At 32.2% G+C, this 22442-nt stretch overlaps 1 protein-coding gene across 1 annotated transcript in view; it reads left to right on the top strand.

Moving 5' to 3' along the window:
* The window catches only part of LOC117107847 (FYVE, RhoGEF and PH domain-containing protein 5-like), a gene marked incomplete at its 3' end in the record, with an annotated part of 65976 nt that extends 43540 nt beyond the window's left edge, over positions 1-22436 (top strand). Inside the window, exons 5-19 of the mRNA XM_033249645.1 lie at positions 1928-2191; positions 2749-3018; positions 3351-3719; positions 5874-6673; positions 12089-12202; positions 14831-14961; positions 15313-15469; positions 17652-17739; positions 17888-17938; positions 18431-18489; positions 18919-19062; positions 19484-19579; positions 20698-20808; positions 21627-21701; positions 22299-22436. Of these exons, the coding sequence (XP_033105536.1) occupies positions 1928-2191; positions 2749-3018; positions 3351-3719; positions 5874-6673; positions 12089-12202; positions 14831-14961; positions 15313-15469; positions 17652-17739; positions 17888-17938; positions 18431-18489; positions 18919-19062; positions 19484-19579; positions 20698-20808; positions 21627-21701; positions 22299-22436 (2867 nt within the window). The remainder of the gene's footprint in view (positions 1-1927; positions 2192-2748; positions 3019-3350; positions 3720-5873; positions 6674-12088; positions 12203-14830; positions 14962-15312; positions 15470-17651; positions 17740-17887; positions 17939-18430; positions 18490-18918; positions 19063-19483; positions 19580-20697; positions 20809-21626; positions 21702-22298) is intronic.
* Positions 22437-22442: the final 6 nt, after the last annotated feature.

Genomic DNA, 22442 nt, shown 5'->3' with positions numbered 1-22442 from the left:
CAAAACATTTGCATTTAATTGTACTTTAGAGTTGCCTACTTTTTATTGTTTAATTATTATTCTCTAAACGTTTGCATTTTCATATAAAAATTCTTTGTGATAGCCTAAGGTAGGTGCCCCTGGATTGCAAGTGAAACTATTTTGAATTTTACTTTCACACTTTGACTCATTTGTTAGTATCTAGGGTTCAGAAAGATGTGCAAATCTGAAGATAAGAAATTATCTAGACATTTAATTAATCATAGGGCTATAAGGTGTTTAGATTAGTGTGTAAACGAGTTAAGAAATCAGTCTATTGAATTAAATTCATGTGTGGTGTTTGACCCGGCCTCGTCCTAATCTTGACACAACGCGACGATTACCAGTTTACCTTGCAGCATATCTGATTAATTATTAACGTTAGGTTGCTTGTTTCTAGCGGATTAAGATCAATCATTTATGGTGTCAGTGCCTCACTGAGTCAAACGTCTTGATAGAGGCTTGCCGTGTGCTTGATAGCATGAGGTATCATACCTGCACATCTTGCGTTATCTTGTGCCAAATGTACTCGTGCCGTTACGACCACACCATATGATTGATATAGGGCAAATTGTAAGTACAGATCACACAAAGTTGTATTCTGTTTCTTAGAGGTTGAAGTCTCGCGGGTTCTCTCGAGGGAAATCCTCGCTAATAGGGTAACACTCCCTCGGGATTACGTTGGTAACATTCACTTTAAGATAAAGGTCAGATTTCTATTGGTTGGTGGGTAGTCAGGTCTAGAACTCAGTTAAAGCAACATTCTTGGCAAAATTCTGGAATATTTAACAGCTATTTTATGGAGAATTTGGTGAGTTTATAGTTCATGCCAATGTTGACATAGATATTGTGCATTTTTATCTATGATTAAGATTCCTTCTATTGTGAATGTGTACTGTATCACTTAGATTGTTTGTGAATTTTTTTTCTTTTTTTTTTTGTATACAAAATCTCTTTTTAGAATGTTTGCAAACCAGGAAACTTGGAACAAGAAAAAATTTACTTTCTTGTTCCCACCAGATTACTTTTTGCTGAAGCCTTGGTTTTTTTTTTCATATACAAATTTTTTTTTTTCAGCATTATTTTCAGTAGCATGGTCTATTAATAATAGTGGTAACTGTTATATTCTTCTACTTATGGCCTGTGTAGATCAGTTCAGTTCCTATTTACTGTATATCAATGTATTCACCAATCAAACATAGAAGTTTATGTTAAAAATTTAGATTCTAATTTCTTCATATTTTTTGTATATTCCAGAATTTAATGTTGTTTTTCTAAATAATCCTAGGGAATTTGCAAGTAAAATCTTAATGATTTAGAATATTTATTAGTTTTTAATAAAATATAGACCTACCTAGATATTTTTAAAAACACACCTAGAGGTGTAATAATATAGTGGAAATGTTTGATGCATTGAGTGAAGACAAATTTTAATGCTTACATGAAAGATTGTGCCATCTACAGTACTGTATATTTAGTCTATAACATAAAAAGATCCAACTTCCAATTACTTTCAAAACTAGATGAAACAGTTTCAACAACTGCTACTATATGAATTTAACTCATCTGTATGGAAAGTAAATGCATATTTTATTAATAAACACTTTAAAATCTTTTTTTGTCTTGAACACAAATTTTTTCTTTGTTACTGTTCAGACATGGTATCTCAGTTCACACGCGTTTTGCATTTAATTAATCCATGCTTAACAAACTAATGCATGATTATCACACACTGGGCACACGTAAGACTTTTGAGATTTTGACATGTAAGGTTCTATGTTACGTGCATTATTTATCTTGACATAATCATAAACACACACGATGCACGTTTGAACTTCCTGCTCAAGATCTACGTAACAATTTTTAGCCGATTGCAAACCACATTCTGTTGATTTTACTGTAATCTTAGAGTTCTTCCAGAAGTCGAATAGCTTAACGAGAGATATCATGACTATCGATAATCGTGTCCATCAACGTAGCTCTCGTAGACGAAACTTGTCAGGTCCAGGTTATCTTGAGTTATTAAACGTATCCACCATGGCTAACGATACAGAGAGTACACTACACGATCCAATGGAACAAGAAAAAGCTACTGTGGATTTGATAGCTCTTTCACAAGAAGTAACCAATTGGACCGAGAAAAACCTCAACGAAAACTCAGATAAGCTCCAAAGTAAGACATAACAACCCTCATTGAATGCACTAAATGAAAGTTTACTTAACTTTTTCAAGATAAGGGTAAAATCAGATTGAAAATTAATGTATTTAAGCTAGAAGTATTTTTAGAACTGATGGTTTAGATAGCGAGGATGGATTGGAAATGCTTACATAAAATATTCCTGTTTGTCTTGGCTTCCTTCTTCATTTGTCATAATCCACATTAAACCTTATCTTCATAACGGTTCTCTTGATATGAATACTCTTGTGCTTTCTTAAATCCTGTCAGCATTTAATATAATACCACCTATTTTGAACCTACTTATTACGTGACTTTTGCAATTTTGCTACTTAATTAAGTTACTTTGTGTGTGACCTAGAACGGGTTATAATGTGATATGTAGTAATATCATTTCTAAACATATAGGTATGTTATTTTCACTTTGCATGCCCATTTAGTATTATGGAATATTTGTATCAGTTATACTTTGGATGTTGTATCTGTTTTGGTGTTATGAACAATTTTTCTCTATGTTTTTTGAAACATTCTTGCATATTCTATCATTCATGAAGGAATAGACCTTGAGATAAATCTACCATCACCAACTTCGCCTACATCACCTAAACCGACGAGATCAAACTCTAATCCAAAATCACCTACGACAACAAAGGAACCTGATTCATCCCCACTAAAGGGTCGAAAAGAAGAATTCCGTTGGTTTTCTAAGAAGAGATTGGCAAGAGTTGGTAATATTCTAGACTCAGCACAGTTCAGTCTACCACAATGGTTTCCTTCATCTCCTAAGAGCAAGTTGCCGCCAAAAAGTCCATTTTCAAATAGAGGTAGGAAAGTGGCATGCACACTTTCTTGGAATGTGTAACTTTCTTCGCATGATGTTGCAAGAGTAAACACTATTTTGTTGGTGAAAAGTACAATTTAAACTCATCTTGTAAAGTCTGTGATGTTATCTTTTCATACTTTTGTGATTTTTTAATAGTGGTAATTAAAGAAAACCAATAGTTAAAAGTTACTTCCATTGGTGTTTATTCCATATCATTTAAGTTATAACGCATGATTAGTTTAATCTGTGTATTATTTTGTGTAGAACTATTAAATTGCATCGTAGTAGTTTATGTTGATGTATCACTTGCTGTTAATTATTTTCCACTACCAGTGTTTGCTTGGAATTATCTTCAAAGTCCAACTCAAGAAGAAATTAAGAACTTTCGTAATGAAAATGATTCAAATCAGGACCATATATCAGACAGGAAAGTAGAGGAAACGAATGACCGCAAGAAAGCGCCACCTCATTGTGAAGAGGCCTTGTATGAAGCAATAAGTCCCACAGTGTCGCCAAGTCAAATTGTTGATGAGATTTTTATCCAACCACCATACATACCTACAATAAAGGTTATTCCTGTTAAGTCGAATCCCAGTTCAGACTCACAAATGCAGCCTAACATGAAACTGTTCCGGCGTGATCGGGTCATTGCTAGGCCCAAGAAACATCCTCCTCCGTCACCCCTCAAGTTAAAGCCTGCAGGTGTGAATTGCATGAAGCATGCTCTCATTTTGTTCTCTTTGTCACGTTTATTTTTTTTTTTTATCTTGTCTGTTTGTTGAGTAAACATGAAACTGTTTTTTGACTAAAATATAAACCTATTTCAAGGTACCATGAGAAAAAATAAAACTACTCATGTATTTGTGTATCAAATTGATTCACATAAGGTCAACCCTACCCATTTCCATCATCCCATCTATCTTCTTTTCCAATAGTCTCAATATTTGTGATACCTCTGTTCATAATTTTCATTTTGGTGCTGCTTGGTAAAATGTTACTGTACTATCTTTTAAAAAATGTCAAAATAGTTTAGGTGTAATTTAATTCTTTTATCTTCTCCAATAAACTAAAGAGATAAATAATTAGATAAAGAAAATACCCAGTTACAAAAAAGATGAATATTATAATAATTCCTATTCTAGCTCATTTTCTGTACAAGTAATATAAACAAGGAAATCAGCATACATATATTTTTCTATTGCAACTTCAACCTGTTCCTGTTAATTTATGTGCTTTTAACAAACCACATTCACTTACATTATCCTCTGAATGAGGATATACTTCAGACAATTTTTACACTCAACATTAATGTTGTAATTAAAGTTGGTTTGTAATATGTATCATAGTGTCCTGAAGAATATCATGTTGTTATACATTAATAAGTATGTCTATACTGCTGCCAAAATCAATTTAAAAATACTATTGGATTGTTGTTGAAGTACTTAAGAGACTCTTGTGGGACATTTTCCATTGAAGCAAGATGCAATGAAAAGTTGTACCAAACTGTACCATTCTAAGTCTGTTACAAAAAATGCAGTTACATGCAAACATGCTTATGTTGTTAAGGGTTCACAAAAATTATATATATATATTTCTCATTTAATTCATACTAGAGTTTTTTTGTCCACTTTTTTTTACATTAAAAGCCATAACATCCTGCAAAATAATATCTGGGCAGCCTTGTCAGCAGTCAGTATCCGAGTCTGCCTGTATACAGTATGATTGTGTGTGTGTAAAGTGGCCATTTTTAGTGTGAAATAGAGTAAAAATCAAGGGACTTCTTTTTTTTAAACACTTTGGACAAGAAACTATTTGTAAACAGTACCAAATTACTAAAACTACATGCAATTCTAAATTAATGTTCTATTCCCATACCATCAAGTATAAGGCAGCTGCATTCTACATTAAGATATATAATAACATGAGAAATAGATTATAAATAAATAAAAGACAGATGTTAATCTATAAATCTATATTAATGAAATAAAAATTAATACCGTTAATTATAAAATAAAAATGTCCTGTCATTGAATTTATTGGGTTTTAATATCTAATCTAATCCTAAGGCTTTGCTGTCATGGTGTTCATAGCTATATTTAGAATTTTGCTTATTTGTTATAAGGCAGAATGTACCAAACAAATTTAATCATGCAGTGATGTGCCTTTAAATTAATTGTGAAGTCTTATGTGGTGGTGTGATGTTGGTAGGAAGATGTGGGCATGTAGATCAATCAGTGCTCAAGTTAATTTGTCACACTCGGGAAGTTACGTTAATAAGAGTAATTAACTAATAACTTCTGAATCTTCTATGACTCAGAAGTAGGTATGACTTGCTTTATTATTGCATCTTTTAATGGAGAAAAAAGTGGTATGAGCACAACAAAATAACGGCAACAAATATGACATCAGCTAGATTCGAACCAATACCACAATGAATGCAGGTTGTGTACCACAACCACAAATTCACTTCCGATATATTTGTTTATGCATTATCAATATTTTTCTTATCTATTATATATGATATTTACTGGCATTTTCTACTGTATGGGATGAAATATTATATGTACTTTATAGTGCCTTTTTTCTATTAATCATTTTTTAATATTCTTTCTTTTTTAATGCATGTAAATTTTATTGTGGGTGTTTAATATATTTGATATGATGATTATTATTGTTGTAAAATAATGGGAATCAACTGATCCAGAATGTGATAGCTGGTAGGGATAACACTTGAAAGATGGAAAAAGAAGTGCATGAAAATATTGAAATTCAGGAGAATTATTATAAATGTGATTGAGAACTGTGGAAATGATTCTGAACTTTATTCATATTATATTTGTATGCTTTATTTTTTAGTACCAAAGAAGCCATCGTTTTTAAAGAATCTATCAAAACATCAAAATGGCAATGCTTCCCCATCAGAATCTGGACAAAACGTCAAAATGTTGACTCAGAATTACGTAGGTAGACATGCATCTGTACCAGTTAACCCAAAGAAAATGTCACCACCAAATGTAAAAAACCTGCGGAGCAGGTTTGAAACTGGAAATTTCAGTACAAATGAAACTAAAGGGACCAGTCCAAAGACTTCTCCAGTTCCACACACAAAACCAACTTCATTTCAAAAAGATACCAGATCTTCTGGAAAGGACACTCATTTACCAGATGTCAAACCAAAGCCGAAAATTCAGGTGGAGCCATATTATGATGACCCAACAAATGTTCAAAAGAGTGGTGATATTAGTGCCACTGATAATTCTTATTGTGTTCCATCACATTCAACTGCACCATATGATTCTGTTCCGTTGTCAGAGACGAAAACAGAAAATACTCTCGGCCCATATGCTGTTGTGAACCTTGACCCTTCCAGTGAAACAGCATCAATTACTGTCAATAAACGTCCAAGAAAACTGTCTCAAAGTCGTAGGAAAATCTATGAGAACATTGCTGCAAATAAGAATGCGGGAGAAATGAACGGTTCAAATACCAGTGGAGATTCTGGTTACAGCCCGAGGGATTCAAAGAACTCGGAATCTGCGGATGAATCAAAGTTCTCAGATTCTGATATCGATGACGGTCCAATCGGTTGTGACTCGGATTTTTCTGATGATGTTGACTCTTTGATTGGTGATGACGAAAACACTATACCTACAAATGTAAGTTGTTTTTCATTTTTTTATTGTTTCACAAGATCTTGTTTATAATTCTAAGTAAATAATTTTACCTTCGCTGCAGGGTCCCCGTTGTTGGTGATAAACCACAATTGTCATTGGGGGAGAAAAAAAATGTATGTGTATTTTCAGCATTATTAGTGTAGACCCAAAATTGATTAAATAAGCCTTTGAAACCCCAAATTGTTATATTTTTCGGGGGCTTCGCCCCATAAATTACTTTTGAGAGACACCCGACCACGTCCACTTTTTGCGTCTGGGTAATTGGCCCCTGTCAGGGACCTCTGACCCCCTGTCGGGCAAATCGTGGCACCACCACTACTTTGCTATTTAGATTATCAGCAATGAAAATTGTAATTTGAGCATTTGTATAACATTATATAAATAAATTTTCTGAATTGGTTAAAAATGATGCTGCATTATGAGAGATCATTCCATAATTTGCTAATGATAGTTTGGTTTTGGGTTTTTCTATGATCTTTTTTTCTGAACTTGTTAGCAAATATCAGTGTTTAGGTAAATATGGTTTATAAGTTGCATCATCACCATCATCATCACTAGCTTTATCATCAGATCATTACCAGGATTATTTTCTTTGTCATAATCGTATGCAACATCATTACCAACATGATCATCATCTGCATCACCTAATCATCGACATCACTAGCATTGTCGTCATCATCATTGTCTTCATTATTTTCATCATCCCCAACACCATTGCCATAAAAATACTGCCCTCACCTCTATTGTTATTGCCATCTTAACATTACTGTATGATTGTTCATCAATTATTGTCATCATCATAATCATATTATCATCATCATCATTATTTAGATCCAGATTTCATTTACCGGTATTGTCATATTAAGGGAAGCCACATGAAATACATTTACAAACTTTTAATAAGGAAAAAGTACATTTAAAAAAAACACTAATATAATACTATACAGCAATATTAAAAAACTGATACTGATTTTAAATATTAAATATATATATAGTAATAAAGTTTTAAAAGAAAAAGTATATTGCAGCTACATAGCACCTTAAATTATGAAATAATATAAATAAATAAATTCAGCCAGAGTTGTGAAAAAGGGCTATATACAGTTCTGAAAATAAAAGAAATTCTAAAAATGAAATATAATGCCAAGTATTGCGTCTAAGTTGAGTTGTTACTTGATGTATTCAAGTCCTTAATATAATTTTCTTATTTGCTCATGACTACCGGTATTCATAGTGGTTTGACCCTTTAAAGATCTACTTAAGAAGCTTATTTAATGATCCTTGTAAACAAGGTCTCTTGACATTAGAAGGAAACACAAATCAATTAAAAAGAAATTACACAAAGAAATCCTTTTTAATTTTATAAAAACGTATTCATAATTAAACCAGGGAGTTGTTTTAGTGCTTAAAATATGAGGAAACAAATATGTTACAGGAAACAGCTGATTTTTTTCAAAAGAAAAATAATATAGCTAAGAATTATTATTTGTTTACTTTTTAATTAATTTGTTTATTGGTTTTTATTTATTCATATTATTTCATTTTGGTGTCCCTTATTATCATTAACTAGATTATAGACATAAACAGGTTTAGAAAGGTGTGATAAAATTGGTAATGAATGCAATTGAAAAACATAAATATTAATCATTTATAGGTTATATTATGCTGACACACTATTATTATTAATAAATAATTATAATATTAAACATATGTAAAGAAGTCTTGGTCTCCATGATCCATTTTAGTATACTGTGAATATTAATTACTAGATAGTACAGTATTGTGTTTTATAATTCTCGCCATGAGATCAGTTTGATCTCCTTTTGACCTTCACATGGTGTATAAGGAAATGTATGTAGTGTAATACATACTGATTAGTTCCTGTGATACAGCAGACACACCAAGTACTATTTTGGAGATGAAGCAATATTTCTCATTGTATACAAGATATTTAATGATGGATTGAGGGCTTAGCAATAAGGTATTGTTGTTGCGATATTGTTGGTTGGTGTCTGTGTGATCAAGGAAGAGGTAGTAGGGTAGTAAACCGTGATATGGATTGGATGCGGGATAGTGCCTTTTGGTCTGATAGTGAAGGCAGCCATTTTGAAGTGGATTCTCTGTCAGATTTTGATTTCAAGGTAATTTAAGGACAAGATTGTTTAATTCCTGTTTGATAGCTTGTGTAATATGAAACTTAAACAGATTGCAAACAAATCGAAGTCTAAGTCAGATTTTATCATTGTTCTACCATGGTTCTGCTGTATTGTTTTTCTTGTTTCCAACTTTACATAGGGAGTTGTTTAAATACCAACTTTCAGGTGCTAGTCTCAGGACATACTCTCTGCAAACCTAGGGTTTTCCCCTTGTTTTTTAGTCTTCGTTCTAAGTACCTAATAGAGAATTACTATTATTATTTTCTGTGTAGTTGTACATTTATATGTCTATATACATAAAATTATTGTTCATTATTCTTTATATTTTTATATTTATAAATGCTTGCAGTCACTAGATTTCTGAAAATGAATTCTGCTGTTTTGTTGAGAATGTCTCAATGTTACGATTGAATAATATTATTGTTGCTAAATTACTAATATTTTTTAATATATCTCTGTATCTTTATTCAATTTTCAAAATCAAAATTATACAAGAAAAATCCATAGCAGCCAAAGGCAGAACAATTAAAAATTTACAAAAACATTATTTAAAATTGCAATTCAATTAAACAAAATTACAATTCCATTATACAAAATTACTTAAAGCTAGAAAATCATCGAACATCACACAAGACAATTCAAAAAAAAAAAAAAAAAACCATGAAAAAAAGAAGGGACAAGAAACATTAAAAAAAACAAGCACAAATGTTTGATGTTTGACAAGACAAACATCAAACAGACATAAAAGAAAAAAACAAACCATGCAGCATTATAATAATTCAAAAGAAGGAGAGAACACATCAAGAAATTGAAAGGATAAAATTAATTAAAGTCATTTAAGTGCAAATTGTTGGAATGGGAGGATATCGGAGGGTGAAAGGTGGTCCGCCTTGAAGGACCCTACAATTAATTAATGGAGCATACCCAGCAACCTCAGGTCAACAAAAGGAAGGAAAAAAAGTGGGATAAGATGAGGGGAAAAAAAACACCATTATAAAGAATTTAATTTGAAAAGATCAATATTTCTATCTACCCTGGTTGGACATTTGGCTAACATGTCATGCACTTCATAAATCTGTCATTCAATGCTTCCTCATATCCTGTGTAATTCCTTCTGAAGCTATGGTGGGTCTTATGGAAAAGTTATGCAATATAATTTTTACCTACTCGCATGAATAATAACTGAATGACAATTCATTTCAGAACTTTATGTCAATTCTTATCTGTAATTAGGTAATTAAATTAAAATAATTTTATTAATTAAAATGTAATAATGTTGATGTATCCATTAAGCAAGACTATTTTTAATGCACTATTTAGTGAACCCGCACCCCGCCAATAATGATAATTTGCGAATAAAAATAAAATTTTATTTTTGGCCAATTAGCCCACCCGCCACCACGAAAAATGTAAATTTCAGCTTTCCTTTTTTGTTTTTGTTTGCTTTGAAATCTCAAAAAAATAAGATATGTATATTTCTTCCTAATTATAAAAATTTAAAGCATTTTACCATCTCATTTAACTAAACTGCTTACATTCAACATTAACATTTTATTTTCTTCTGGATGTTTTTGGCAAAACCATTTTGCTAAATATAAAAACAATTTTTTTTCCTGCCCTCTGACAATGAAAAAAAATATAAGTTCACGAAACAAGGTATAAAATATGTCTAACATTATGTGGTGATGTTATCTATTTAACTACAGTACTGGTATTAGAAATTATTCAAACTCTGATATAAATGTGAGCTGTCGTGATCAAAATGAGTCTTGTAATACGAAAAATGAAAAATGAGTTTAGTGATATATTTAGATAGATGAATATATAAGCTGTATTTTGCTCTTTGAATCATGTTCCTAGGTTGAGTAAAACCGGAGTAATATTTTAAGTTCAGGTGTTTAAAAACATACTTGTGAGAAAATCGCCTCTAAAGATAAACAGCTGATAAATTTTGTGTTGGTTTTCCTATCAATTCTAAAAAAATAGCTTTACAAAATGTGCCTCAAAAATATGATTACCTTTTGTAACTCAATTCAGAACTTCTGCTAATATAAAATATACATATTAAACTTATCAGAAAAATGGAAACCCAATTTTTGTCAAAATATCACTTCAGATACATTTTCTTGAATATATCAAATTGACTTGGCATATCACAAGGCTCATTTTATCATGACAGCTCACAAATATTGGCTGATGCTAAGTCAACGATGCTCTTATCATTACTTCCAAATTACATAAATTATGTGCGTTGCTGCATATATGATCCTCAAGATAGAGGTTTTCCACTGGCAAAACAATTTATTAGGAATATTATTAAGCTGCGGAATTAATTTAACCCAAAGCTGAGTAAATGCTAGCTGAGGTGGAATACTGGTCAATAGTTATATGGTTATCGGTGAGTCAGATAGCAAGGTTTCTAACAACGATTATGAATTCAACGAGGATCTAACTCATTGATTGTCTATGCTTCATCAAGTTTTGTAGGCATAGGCACATTACTGTACCTACATTTGCAGGAAGAACAAGAGGGATTTACTGAAGGAAACTGTAAATACATCAGGCTAGGCCATCAATTACCATGGGCCTACAAAACTCCAGGCATACCATGTTTTTATTCTAGCTATAATCAGGAGATATAGAAGGTTATGAAAGATAGTCTTGAATGGTAACTTGCATTATAGTAAAGGTTATTTCACTCATTTGACCTTACCCACCGATTAGTTTGAAGGGTTACTTCAATTTTTTTTTTTTTTTCGTGACGCTATCTTAGACCACCTTCATAAATAATCACTTTATTACCAACTTAATCATTATACCTCTTTGTTATTATTCAATCACATATCCTATTCAGATATGTGATTCCATCAATCAAATAGGCTACTATTTATTTAAGATAAATACATTAATTCTATCCATCCATCCATTCATTCAGTCATATTAAATCTAAGAATACAAGTTATTAAATTTGTAACTGATGATAATACTGTTTAATGATAAAGGTATAAAAAAATCCATAAACATTTATATAGGTAATTAAAAAATTCATAAACGTTTATTTACCAATAAACATAAATTGTACTCAACTGTATATGAAGGTATAAACTTCCAGGAAATAACGATCAGATTATTCTAAAAAAATGAATAATAAACTTTCATTGGGTATAGGTTTAAATTCTTGTGGTTATTGGGAAAAATAATTGACTTAAATATTGTAATTTGTTGTATTTTTTTTTTTCAGGCAAATGAAGAAAATTTTGATATTACAACCTTTACGAGTGACTACCAGAAAGTAGCGTATGAAGTGCTGACCACTGAAAGGAAATATATTGATAAACTATACCTGCTGGATCAGGTAAGCCAGCTGTTATTTGTAATAATTTAGCAACTCATATTTTCATTCATAAATTACTTAGTTTTTTCTTAAGTAAATGTCTTCAAATGTCTTAATACAGGTCTCCCTCTAATGAAAGACCACCTCCAATTAAAGACCACTTTTCTATGGTCCTTAATTAACAAATGTCTTTTATTATTATTATTATTCTAATTAGGGACCAAAGCTGCTAAAGACTTTGAAAACCCCGGTTCCAAAAGTGCTCTTTAATTGGAGGGACTCCTGTATTATAATTTTAAACAATATATAAAGAGGGTAATAATAATAACAGTAATAATGATTTTGTTGATAAAAACAACAAAAACGGTGATGACACAACGTCGATGACGACATTAACAATACAGCATCTATCTAGAAACTTATAGACACACAGTGATTCAGGAAAAGAAGGACATAATCAAGCTAGTACCAGACCCCCAGTAGGGTTTAACCAACTCTAAATTCGGACAATCACTGCATTGTACGACGAATTCAACTTCGTGGGTTGTGAGCGCCAGATGACACGACGCCGTCTGTTGATTGTCGGGGGCATTCTGAAAGGTCCGTCGTTAAAAACAATCCATTTTGCACACGTCGTTTCGTTGCATACTTAATAGAATCCCATCGGCCCATTAACCGTCGGGAAGGGTGACTATCCGGCTTTACAGTTTGAGACATTTGCAATTTTGAAGTCTCAATCCCTTGTGGATATTGTTCTTCTAAAGGGGAAATACTAGTTTTAAAAAATAACTACAGAAACAAAGAAAGTAAGACTATAAGAAGAGAAGTTTACATCACCTCTCCAAGACTTTCAGACCCCCAGAATATTGATGAGTTTATTCATTAACATACAACCTAAATATTTTCCATTCCCTTGGGAATAACTGAGTAAATATAGAATATCCTGCTAATTTCAGCCACTCCTATTTCCATCACAAAGTTGTGTGTGAATAAATCAAAGCACTATTTATGAATAAAAGGATGTGTAGGGAATGACTCATAGGATGGAATTAGTTATGTGCAATTCGTGAATATGTCCCTAGAAATTTACTAAACATATCGCTCCGTGCACACACACACGCCATACCGTACAATCCATTAATGTTTGTAATTTATATCAATGTGAACAAATTTTTAATAATCTGTGATGTTGGGGTATACGCAAGAGAGATATACAGAGTTGTTGTTTTATTCCAGCTGTCATTAACTGCCATGGACACATACATACTTACATGTGCAAACATACATACATACATACATATGCATACACATACATTACACAGCACATAGCAAATAGCAGCAGTGATCAAGAGTGTTGGTATAGTATGGTGGTTATGGTGCCTTCCTTCTAACTGCAGAGTTCTGGTTAAAATCCTGTGTATCTTGATGTTATTTCACACACATCTAAAAACATCCTTCATTTCTTAAGTTTAAAGATTATTACATAGCACCATCTATAACTAGAAAGTGAACTTTACTGAATATAATTTATATTTAAAAAAATCAGTAGCTAGGTTCACATTCAGAATTTAACGTGATCTAGTGGATCATGATCAAGCCAGTCACTTTATGTGAACCAACCAGAATCAAATAACGTGCTCAGCTTAATCACCTTATTGTGATCTAGTGGAGCATGTTGATTCATCATGATTAACCTTGGTTAACGTGATAAATTAATTCATGGGATTGAATTCAACCAATCAGCCTTCAGTTTATTAAACAGGTCCCAACCTCATTGGTTGTGCTTCTGGTAGTTTTCACTCAACACTGCACGCATTAGCATAAATAGATCATGATGATGGTTTCTATATGAACGGTTTTCTCTAACATGCTAAAGTTATCATGATGAATAGATCATGATAAGTTTATCACGATAGCTTATGTGAACGTACCTAATACCAATGATTAAAAGTGTTATGCTTAAGTTTGATTCAATACAGCTGTGTTTATTGTTTAACCCTAAGACATTGAAAGTTTGTTACTGAGATGTGGTTTTCCTTGTCCTTCACTCCTTCCTGTACTTCGCTTTCATTCCTTTTATTTAGCATTCTAATGTGCTTTGAATTTCTTGATCTATTGAAAATTTGCATGTTTCCTTGTCTCCCAAGGATGAACTTATGAACTTTAAGGAAGGACAGTGGAATTATAATTAGGATAATCATACAAGGTTCAATAAAATAGGGATAAATGTTAGAAGACTTGACTGCCAGTAGCCCAGTCGATTGCTATAGAGATTTCTGTCTGAAGGCATTCTACTACAAGTTGTTACATATCATATGAGACATTGATACAAAGATACTTACAGTAATGTAGTACAATTATGTCTGCAATACATTATATTTGTCTGTTTTATATTTGTATGTCTGTTTGTTTATTAAAAATTTCTAAGATAAAAGTAGTAATAAATTTATTCTATTATCCAATAATTTGCATATAATAATTCTTTCTTTTATAAAATTATTATCCACATCATTGTTATCATCATCATCATAATTATTATTTATTATTATTATTTTATTTATTATTATCATCGTCATTAGTATTGTTTATTTGTTTTTATAAGTGACAGCAATCTTCACTCATTTTTCTGTTATGTTTATTCCTCCATAGGTGTTTCGTCTCAGGATTGGCCAGTCCTTTCCAACAGAAGTTGTTCACCAAGTCTTCTCAAACATCTCAAGTATCTACAACTTCCACAAAGATTTTCTGCTTCCGCAATTAGAAGAACGAATGCAACAATGGTATTTATAACATTCATATTCAAATTCCCGATAACAACATCAAAATGGCTTCCTCTTTATCTGTAAACTCTGAGAAGGAAATAAACATTAATAAGTAAATTTATCGCAAGAGGTCTTTGAAAATTTTAAAGAGAGAGCCTTATTTTAAAATATTTGTTTGAAGGTTTTTCAGTAACTTTGTCCACAAACAGTGAATGACATAAATTACTTCCTCGTTGCTAGATTTAGACTTTCTTCCTGGTAGAAATTTACATACAATTACAAAAAAATGACCTAAAAATTATTATGTATTAGTTAATTAAGTGTATGTTATTATTTTAAAAACCTTCATTTGACATTTGATATTTTTAGGGATAGTAAACCAAGGATAGGAGATATTATGAAGTTGCTGGCGCCCTTTTTACGGATGTATTCCGATTACGTTGGGAATTTTGACAATGCCATGAAACAATTACAAATCTGGACATCAAAGTCAACTAAATTTGCAGCTATGATTCAACAAATACAGGTAATTATGATGTAGACCATCTTTCTTGCAGCATCAGTTAGAAATGAAGAGTTTTTAAAAGAAACTTAACTACTAATAGTTTGAAGGTATATAATTACAAGCATTTTTATATTGTTGTTAAGATTATCACATAGGCAAGATTATATTGGTAGATTTCCTTGTTTCACTGGTTTATCTAGACAGAAACGAAACCAACATGATCAACAGTGCAGTTATTTAATATTGAATACTGGATGATTTGTTATTTATTTATTTATTCATTTATTCATTTATTCATTTATTCATTTATTTATTTATTTGTTTATTTATTTATTTATTTAATCTTTCCTTATACTGTAGGCACTTTCAATACTATGTAGTACTGATTTTAAAAGTGGTACTACCAAAGAGTATAAATAGAACAAGAGAGCCAACAACGCTCATTGGGAGCGTAAAAAAACGATACGCTCTACGCAGATAGTGTAGGACGCCAACTAACGCTTGTATATGTTTTATTACCCAGTACTGCACCGCGCACTGTAGGTTTGTCTGTTTATCTGTTCTCCACGAGATACTGTGCTTTTGTTTTCTGCTTACTGAGTTTATAGCGGGCGTACTTCTACCGCGCTGCGCAGCGCTGCACTGGGTAATAAAAAGAATATACAACCGTTAGTTGGCGTCCTACACAGGCATGACGTTTTTACGAACGGCACTTTGCTCTCTTGTTCTATTTATACTCTTTGGTACTACATACTCCAAGTATCGAAATGCACGCCATCGTGTCGGGATTCAATATTTTGACATTAATTATGTCATTACTGATGATGACATAATTAATGTCGAAATATTGAATCCTGACACAATGGCGTGCATTTTGATACTCGGAGTATGTATTATACAATCTTATACGAGATTAATCAGTGGACCTTTCGGTTTAAAGTGGTACAGTGACAAGAAACATACATAGGCCTACAGTGTAATAAACATTGGTAAATGATGCTTAATAAATACATGATGCTTACTTTTTACAAAGATGCATATTTTATCAATTTGATAGACAAGTTTCTGTGGTCTGTTCTTAAGTGGAATCATACTTTAGTATTTACTGCTAATGTAATTTAAAATCCTACATGAAGGGGTAAATCTACGAAGTGTGCGTAACAAGGAGGGAGAGGAAATTTGCTATTTCCTAACTCAAGCTGTCTGCTACGAAAGACATTTGTAAGACACTTGCTGCATTTCAAAGATTACTCACGACATGTCGAATAAGACTATTACAGAGTATAGAGCGTAACCCATGCAAACCGCTGAATATGTCACTTCTAATTAGCTTCATGCCTATTGTCCAAGTTTTACTTAGAAACTACCATAATTTTACTAGCGTCTAAATGGCGTTTCTTCGCAATTATTTTAAGTACTGTCATAGAAATATGATGTGTTGATTGACAGTTATTCATGCGGTATTCATTAGAGCCTTGAAGTACTTATGGGTTCATTGCAGGCCACAGTAATAACAGCTGATAAATTGCCAACTACCCCACAGTAAAGTTTTTCCAGTCAGTCATGTTATGTAGAACAATATAGAAAATGTTTGGCAATGATATCTATTTATCTCTAATTAATTTTGAATCATTGAATTCTGCCAAGGTACTTGGCATTAAAAAAGGCTGGCCCTGTTATTATGGTCTTATCATTTTAAATGGCAAGTATAAAACCTACTGTACATGAGGTTATAATGCATGGAGACATTTGCCTACCATGTGCTTTTATTTTTTTTAAATTTGCATTGAATAGTGATTGGTCACTAATTACAGGAAGGAGATAAATGTTGGTGATTTATTAACTAATTAATCAATCAATAGGTTATGTACATTTTTTGTCTATTCTTCATTATCTTTCTTATGAGGCCTATAAATAGGAGTTTTTAACAACTGGATATTTGAATGAATGTTATGCCCTACTTGAATACCACGAGACTTGAGTATATCCTCGCTTCATCTTAACACCTTCTTGTTCCCATCAACGGTATTTTCACTGCCACCTGACTTGAGCATCTCCTCTCTTCACCTAACACCTCTTTTTCTCACCAACAGCATTTTCACAGCCGCCTGACTTTAAAATTTTCTCCTCTCTTCATCTTAACATCATCTCCTTGAATTCCCACCAACAGCATTTTCACTCTTTGTTTTCTTTTATTCTACAGGCCGATCCAATGTGCCATCAGCTGTCATTACAGCATCATATGTTAGAACCAGTTCAGAGGGTGCCAAGGTACCAATTATTACTCAAAGGTTAGTAAACTCATAATACTGTATTTGTTGTTCCTTTATGTTCACTTGATAAGTAAACATCGTGGAATACAACATTAATTGGCTAGAGATCACACAAGTGGAACATGGTTCATAATATTTAACTTGCATTTAATTTTCTTAATTACAGATTATCTTAAGAAACTTCCAGAGGATTCAGAAGATAAAACTGATGCTGAAAGTAAGTATTTTGGACAATTTATCTCATAAATTGAATGAATAACTTGTCATTATTATTGTCATTGTTGTAATCATCATCATCACTTTTATCATTGTCATCATCGTTATAGTCATTGTTGTCATAGTCACCATCTTTGCATTGTTGTCATCACTATCATCATTAATATCATGAACATCATTATCATCATCAATGTCATCATGTATATCATCATCTTTTTGATCATCATCATTAACATCATAATCATCATTGTCATCACTAATATGGGTTTTAATTATATTATGATATCGATTTATGTAAATAAATTGTCATCATTATCATAAATGTTATCATTATCATCATCATAGTCATTGTTTTCATCATTGATATCATAAGCATCATTTTCATCATCAATGTCGTCATGTATATCATCATCTTCATCATCATCATAATTGTTATCATTGTCACCATTAACATGTATGTTACTTATTTTATCTCTTTCTTTTCACCTTACAGAAGCGCTTGACTTAATCTCCGCAGCAGCTCAACATTCCAATAATTTCATGAAGAGCATGGTGAGAAAACAAAACATTATTAATGCAACATGTAAACTTATGAATGACAGACAACATAATAATGTCGTAATGCTGTGGCATTGAATTATTAATCTGTTCAAAATGCAGAATGATTAGATACACTCCCCAGAGAGTACACACAGCTGCATGCTATGACAGTTATTGAATACAGCGATAATAATTACATAGCAATGCATTATATGCCTTGGTAAACGGCACAATAAATATTTTTATATCGCTATTATTAAATTATTTTATTGTTGTAAGCTAGCATTTCCAACCCACAAAACAAGAATGATTGAACGTTCACACTAACAACTTTTTTGGATAGATTGTATCATGTAAATCTACATTATTTTAGTAATTTTTATCTTGTCATAGTTGAATGATTCATTTTATTATTGTCATTGCTATTGTCATTTTTTAAAGGATAAATTCCAGAAACTTCTGAAAATCAACCAGATGTTAGATGGTGAAGACATCATCGATCCCACAAGAGAGTTCTTAAAGGAAGGAAAGATCACAAAAATAGCAGCACGAAGTGGAGATCAGCAGGATCGTTATTTATTCCTGGTAAGTTGTGCAGGATTCTTTAGGAATGCTGGTTGGAAGTTCCACTAAATCTCTTCCATAGCAAAATGCAGGTTGCAGGAATCCCTACAGGAACTGGTTAGAGATCCATGGCAGGAACAATCCTCCCTACAGGTACTGGTTAGAGATCCATGGCAGGAACAATCCTTAGTTGTACTGGTTCCACTTACTCACTGGCAACAAACAAAATTAAAGAATTCTGTCTGTAAATGCTGGTAAACCAAACTTTGTAAATCCTGGTACCCGAACCCAGCCTCTGAAATATCAGGAATATGTCCTATGGGTGATACTTTCACCACAGTTATACTGTAGGGCTGTATCTGAGGCAACTAGTGGTCTCTGGTTTTACATAAAGCATCTAGGGAGGTACAGTTTATATATGTTTCTTTTGTTTCTGTTACAGTTTAATGATGTGCTGATCTGTGCGCAGAATCGCAAGTTAATAGGTGGTGCTGCAAGTTACAAGGTGAAGGCACGGTTAGACATCGATGGCATGAAGGTCTGTGTTCTCAATGTGCATTTCAAACTTTTTCCCAATATCAATTTTTTGCGGATTGGGATAAATACTTCCATGTGCAAAGATTCAACTAGATTTCATTTATCAGTGATAAATACAAGAAAAGTGAATGAAACTTCCTCCAACCTACTTGTTCAAAACAGGAAACATTTCATTGTCACAAGGTTATTAAATTGAAAGCTATTTAAGAACTTGAATTAAATATTTATTCCTTGCACATGTTAGAATCTACTTTCATTTTTAAAATTTTGTAAGAATATGTGACTTTTGGGGATGGGAGAATAGTTTTTCACCATAGTGTAAAACACAATGTGAAGTTTTTAGAATGATCTGCAATCCACAATGTCCTATATCAAAATATTGTGTAATGTTAATAATATAAGAAGTTATAACAGCACTTTTAAGACTAACTTGTAAATTTATTCTCTAGCTTTCATCCACACAGAAGACTCAGGAGACTGTACAAGTGGGATAAGAAACACCTCAGTACAGTCTCCTCATGAAGTCTACTGAGTTGGATTGGATTGGATTTATTCAGCGTGAACACCAAAGATAGCTTACAACTTATTTCCAGTGGGGTCCTTCTGGTGGTGATTGGACAGTACACCGGGAGACAATCCCCTACACTTTTCCAAAGAGTGTACTGCGTTCTTTAACATGCACATGGGCCATAAATGCACACAGGACCAACAGCTTAAATGTCTCATTCGAAAGACGGTACGCTATTGTAACTTGTATTTCAGCCCTCCAGCTGAAACACGAGGAGAGGCAGCGATGGGAATTGAACCGGGGACTTAGAGAACTCCACGGTTCAGCGCACACATAGTGGCTACCACCAGATTAGCCGACTGAGCTAAGCTGCTCAGCTTGCTCATTAATAACATTATGATGACACTGTGTGGATGAAAGCTAGAGAATAAATTTTATACAAGTTAGTCTTAAAAATGCTGTTGTGATTTCTTATATTGTTCTATAGCCAACTAACGCTGCTGCACTTATTATTCATCATAATGTTATTTATGAAACTGTGTTTTAATCAGTTTTGTTAAACTTTCATTCATTCATTTTATTTCTATTTTATATATTTTTGTCATTTATAGATATTTGATGGAGAGAACAGCCGGTATGACCATACGTTTCGGCTGGAGAGCAAACAGAAGACTCTAGAGCTACAAGGCTACTCAGATGAAGAAAAGGAAGCATGGATGAGGGTAAGTCAAAATGTATGGACCTTGTAAAAAAAATAGGAATACAAAGATGCACATTATACACACACAATGAAACATACTGTATGTTACATGAAGTAGTACTAGATTCATAAATTTAAAAAATCAAATAATATTGCTGACCGTTCTTAGTTAACATATACAGAAGATGGTATAATAGGTAATATTTTTAATAGGTAGTAAATTTTCAAATTATTTTATTAACGTAGTAATACAAATCGTATATTTATATTTATTGTTGTTATTCATTTATAATATATTTATCCCACTCCCTGCTGTAAAGCGCATAGGTATTTTATATTATGCACTATATAAATTGACAATTATATATTATATTATAATATTTGAAATAAATAATTGATAGTTGATATGATGAAAACTTCCATTCCTTATAAATCATCATTTGTTTTGTTTTACTCTTAACTTTTCATTTAAATGTTGAGCTCATAGAGGCCTTAAAAATGCATTATGTGCTATATAAAAATATATTTACAAGTTACCTTAATTGTATATTGTTTAATGTGGACTGTCTATTTTTTTAGTGTAATTATTGTGCAGGACCATTGTTAAAAACAGGCATTAACATCTGTCTGAAAATATATCCTGGGTAAAGATGTTTTAAATAAATAAATAAATAAATAAATAAATAAAATTATTATTATTTATCATATTATGAAATATATGAATTATCCTGGCAAACAGCTAATAAGTTTTTTTTTGTTTTTTTTTTTTTTATAGTCCAGATATCCTTTAATTGACGATATTTTAAAAATCAGATCATCATATTAATTATTACATTTCAGGCGATAGTTGGTGCAATACAAGAACATTTAAGAAGGAAGGAGACATTTAAGACTTTATCAGTTGATAAAGAGGAAGTAAGTGGAATCCAGTTTGCTGTATCAGAGTTGCATAGTTCACTGAGATCTATAATGTATAACCTTTGAACCTTTGTTGACCTTACCAGTGGTCTTGCACATATGTCGTTCATCAACCAAAGAAAATAATTTTATATCTATTGTAGCTGTTCTTAAACTAACTTTTTTTTTGTCTGTTGGTGTCTCACTATACCTCCTTTTTTTACTACAAATTAATTTTGTTATCCCTTTATACTTTTTAAATGTTTTATCATAATCTTTTATCTAGTCTCGGGATTTACTGTTAAGTATGTTGATTCTGAGTTGTATTTTTTCATGTCATGCATAGTGCCAAAGGAAAATTAATTTCCGCTTTTATAATTGGACAATAAATGTTCTCTTATCTCATCGTATTTTGACCTTGCAGTAATTCTGTAAAATAATATCAATTACTGTATTTCCTTCGGTCATGTTTTTGAGAGCCATCTTTATTTGCCGAATTATCAAAATGAAGGTTCCAGGATTTCTATACAATTTCCTAAATGGAACATGTAATCCTATGTGGATATAGAAACATAAGTGATAACATATTATGTCCTTGTGTTCTGTTTTTCAAAGCCTGAGAGTCCTCTATCTACTGGACCTGTTGATGGGGAAGTTCCACTTGGTTCACGAGCTCCCCGATGGGTACGCGATGATGAAGCAACAATGTGTATGCGATGTGCCTTGGATTTTGGATTAACAAGAAGAAGGCATCATTGC

This window comes from Anneissia japonica, unplaced genomic scaffold, assembly GCF_011630105.1.
Source record: "Anneissia japonica isolate Jap-2015-1 unplaced genomic scaffold, ASM1163010v1 scaffold288060_len1141017_cov207, whole genome shotgun sequence".
NCBI classification, from domain to species: domain Eukaryota; kingdom Metazoa; phylum Echinodermata; class Crinoidea; order Comatulida; family Comatulidae; genus Anneissia; species Anneissia japonica.
This window is presented reverse-complemented; position numbering and strand designations above follow the sequence as displayed.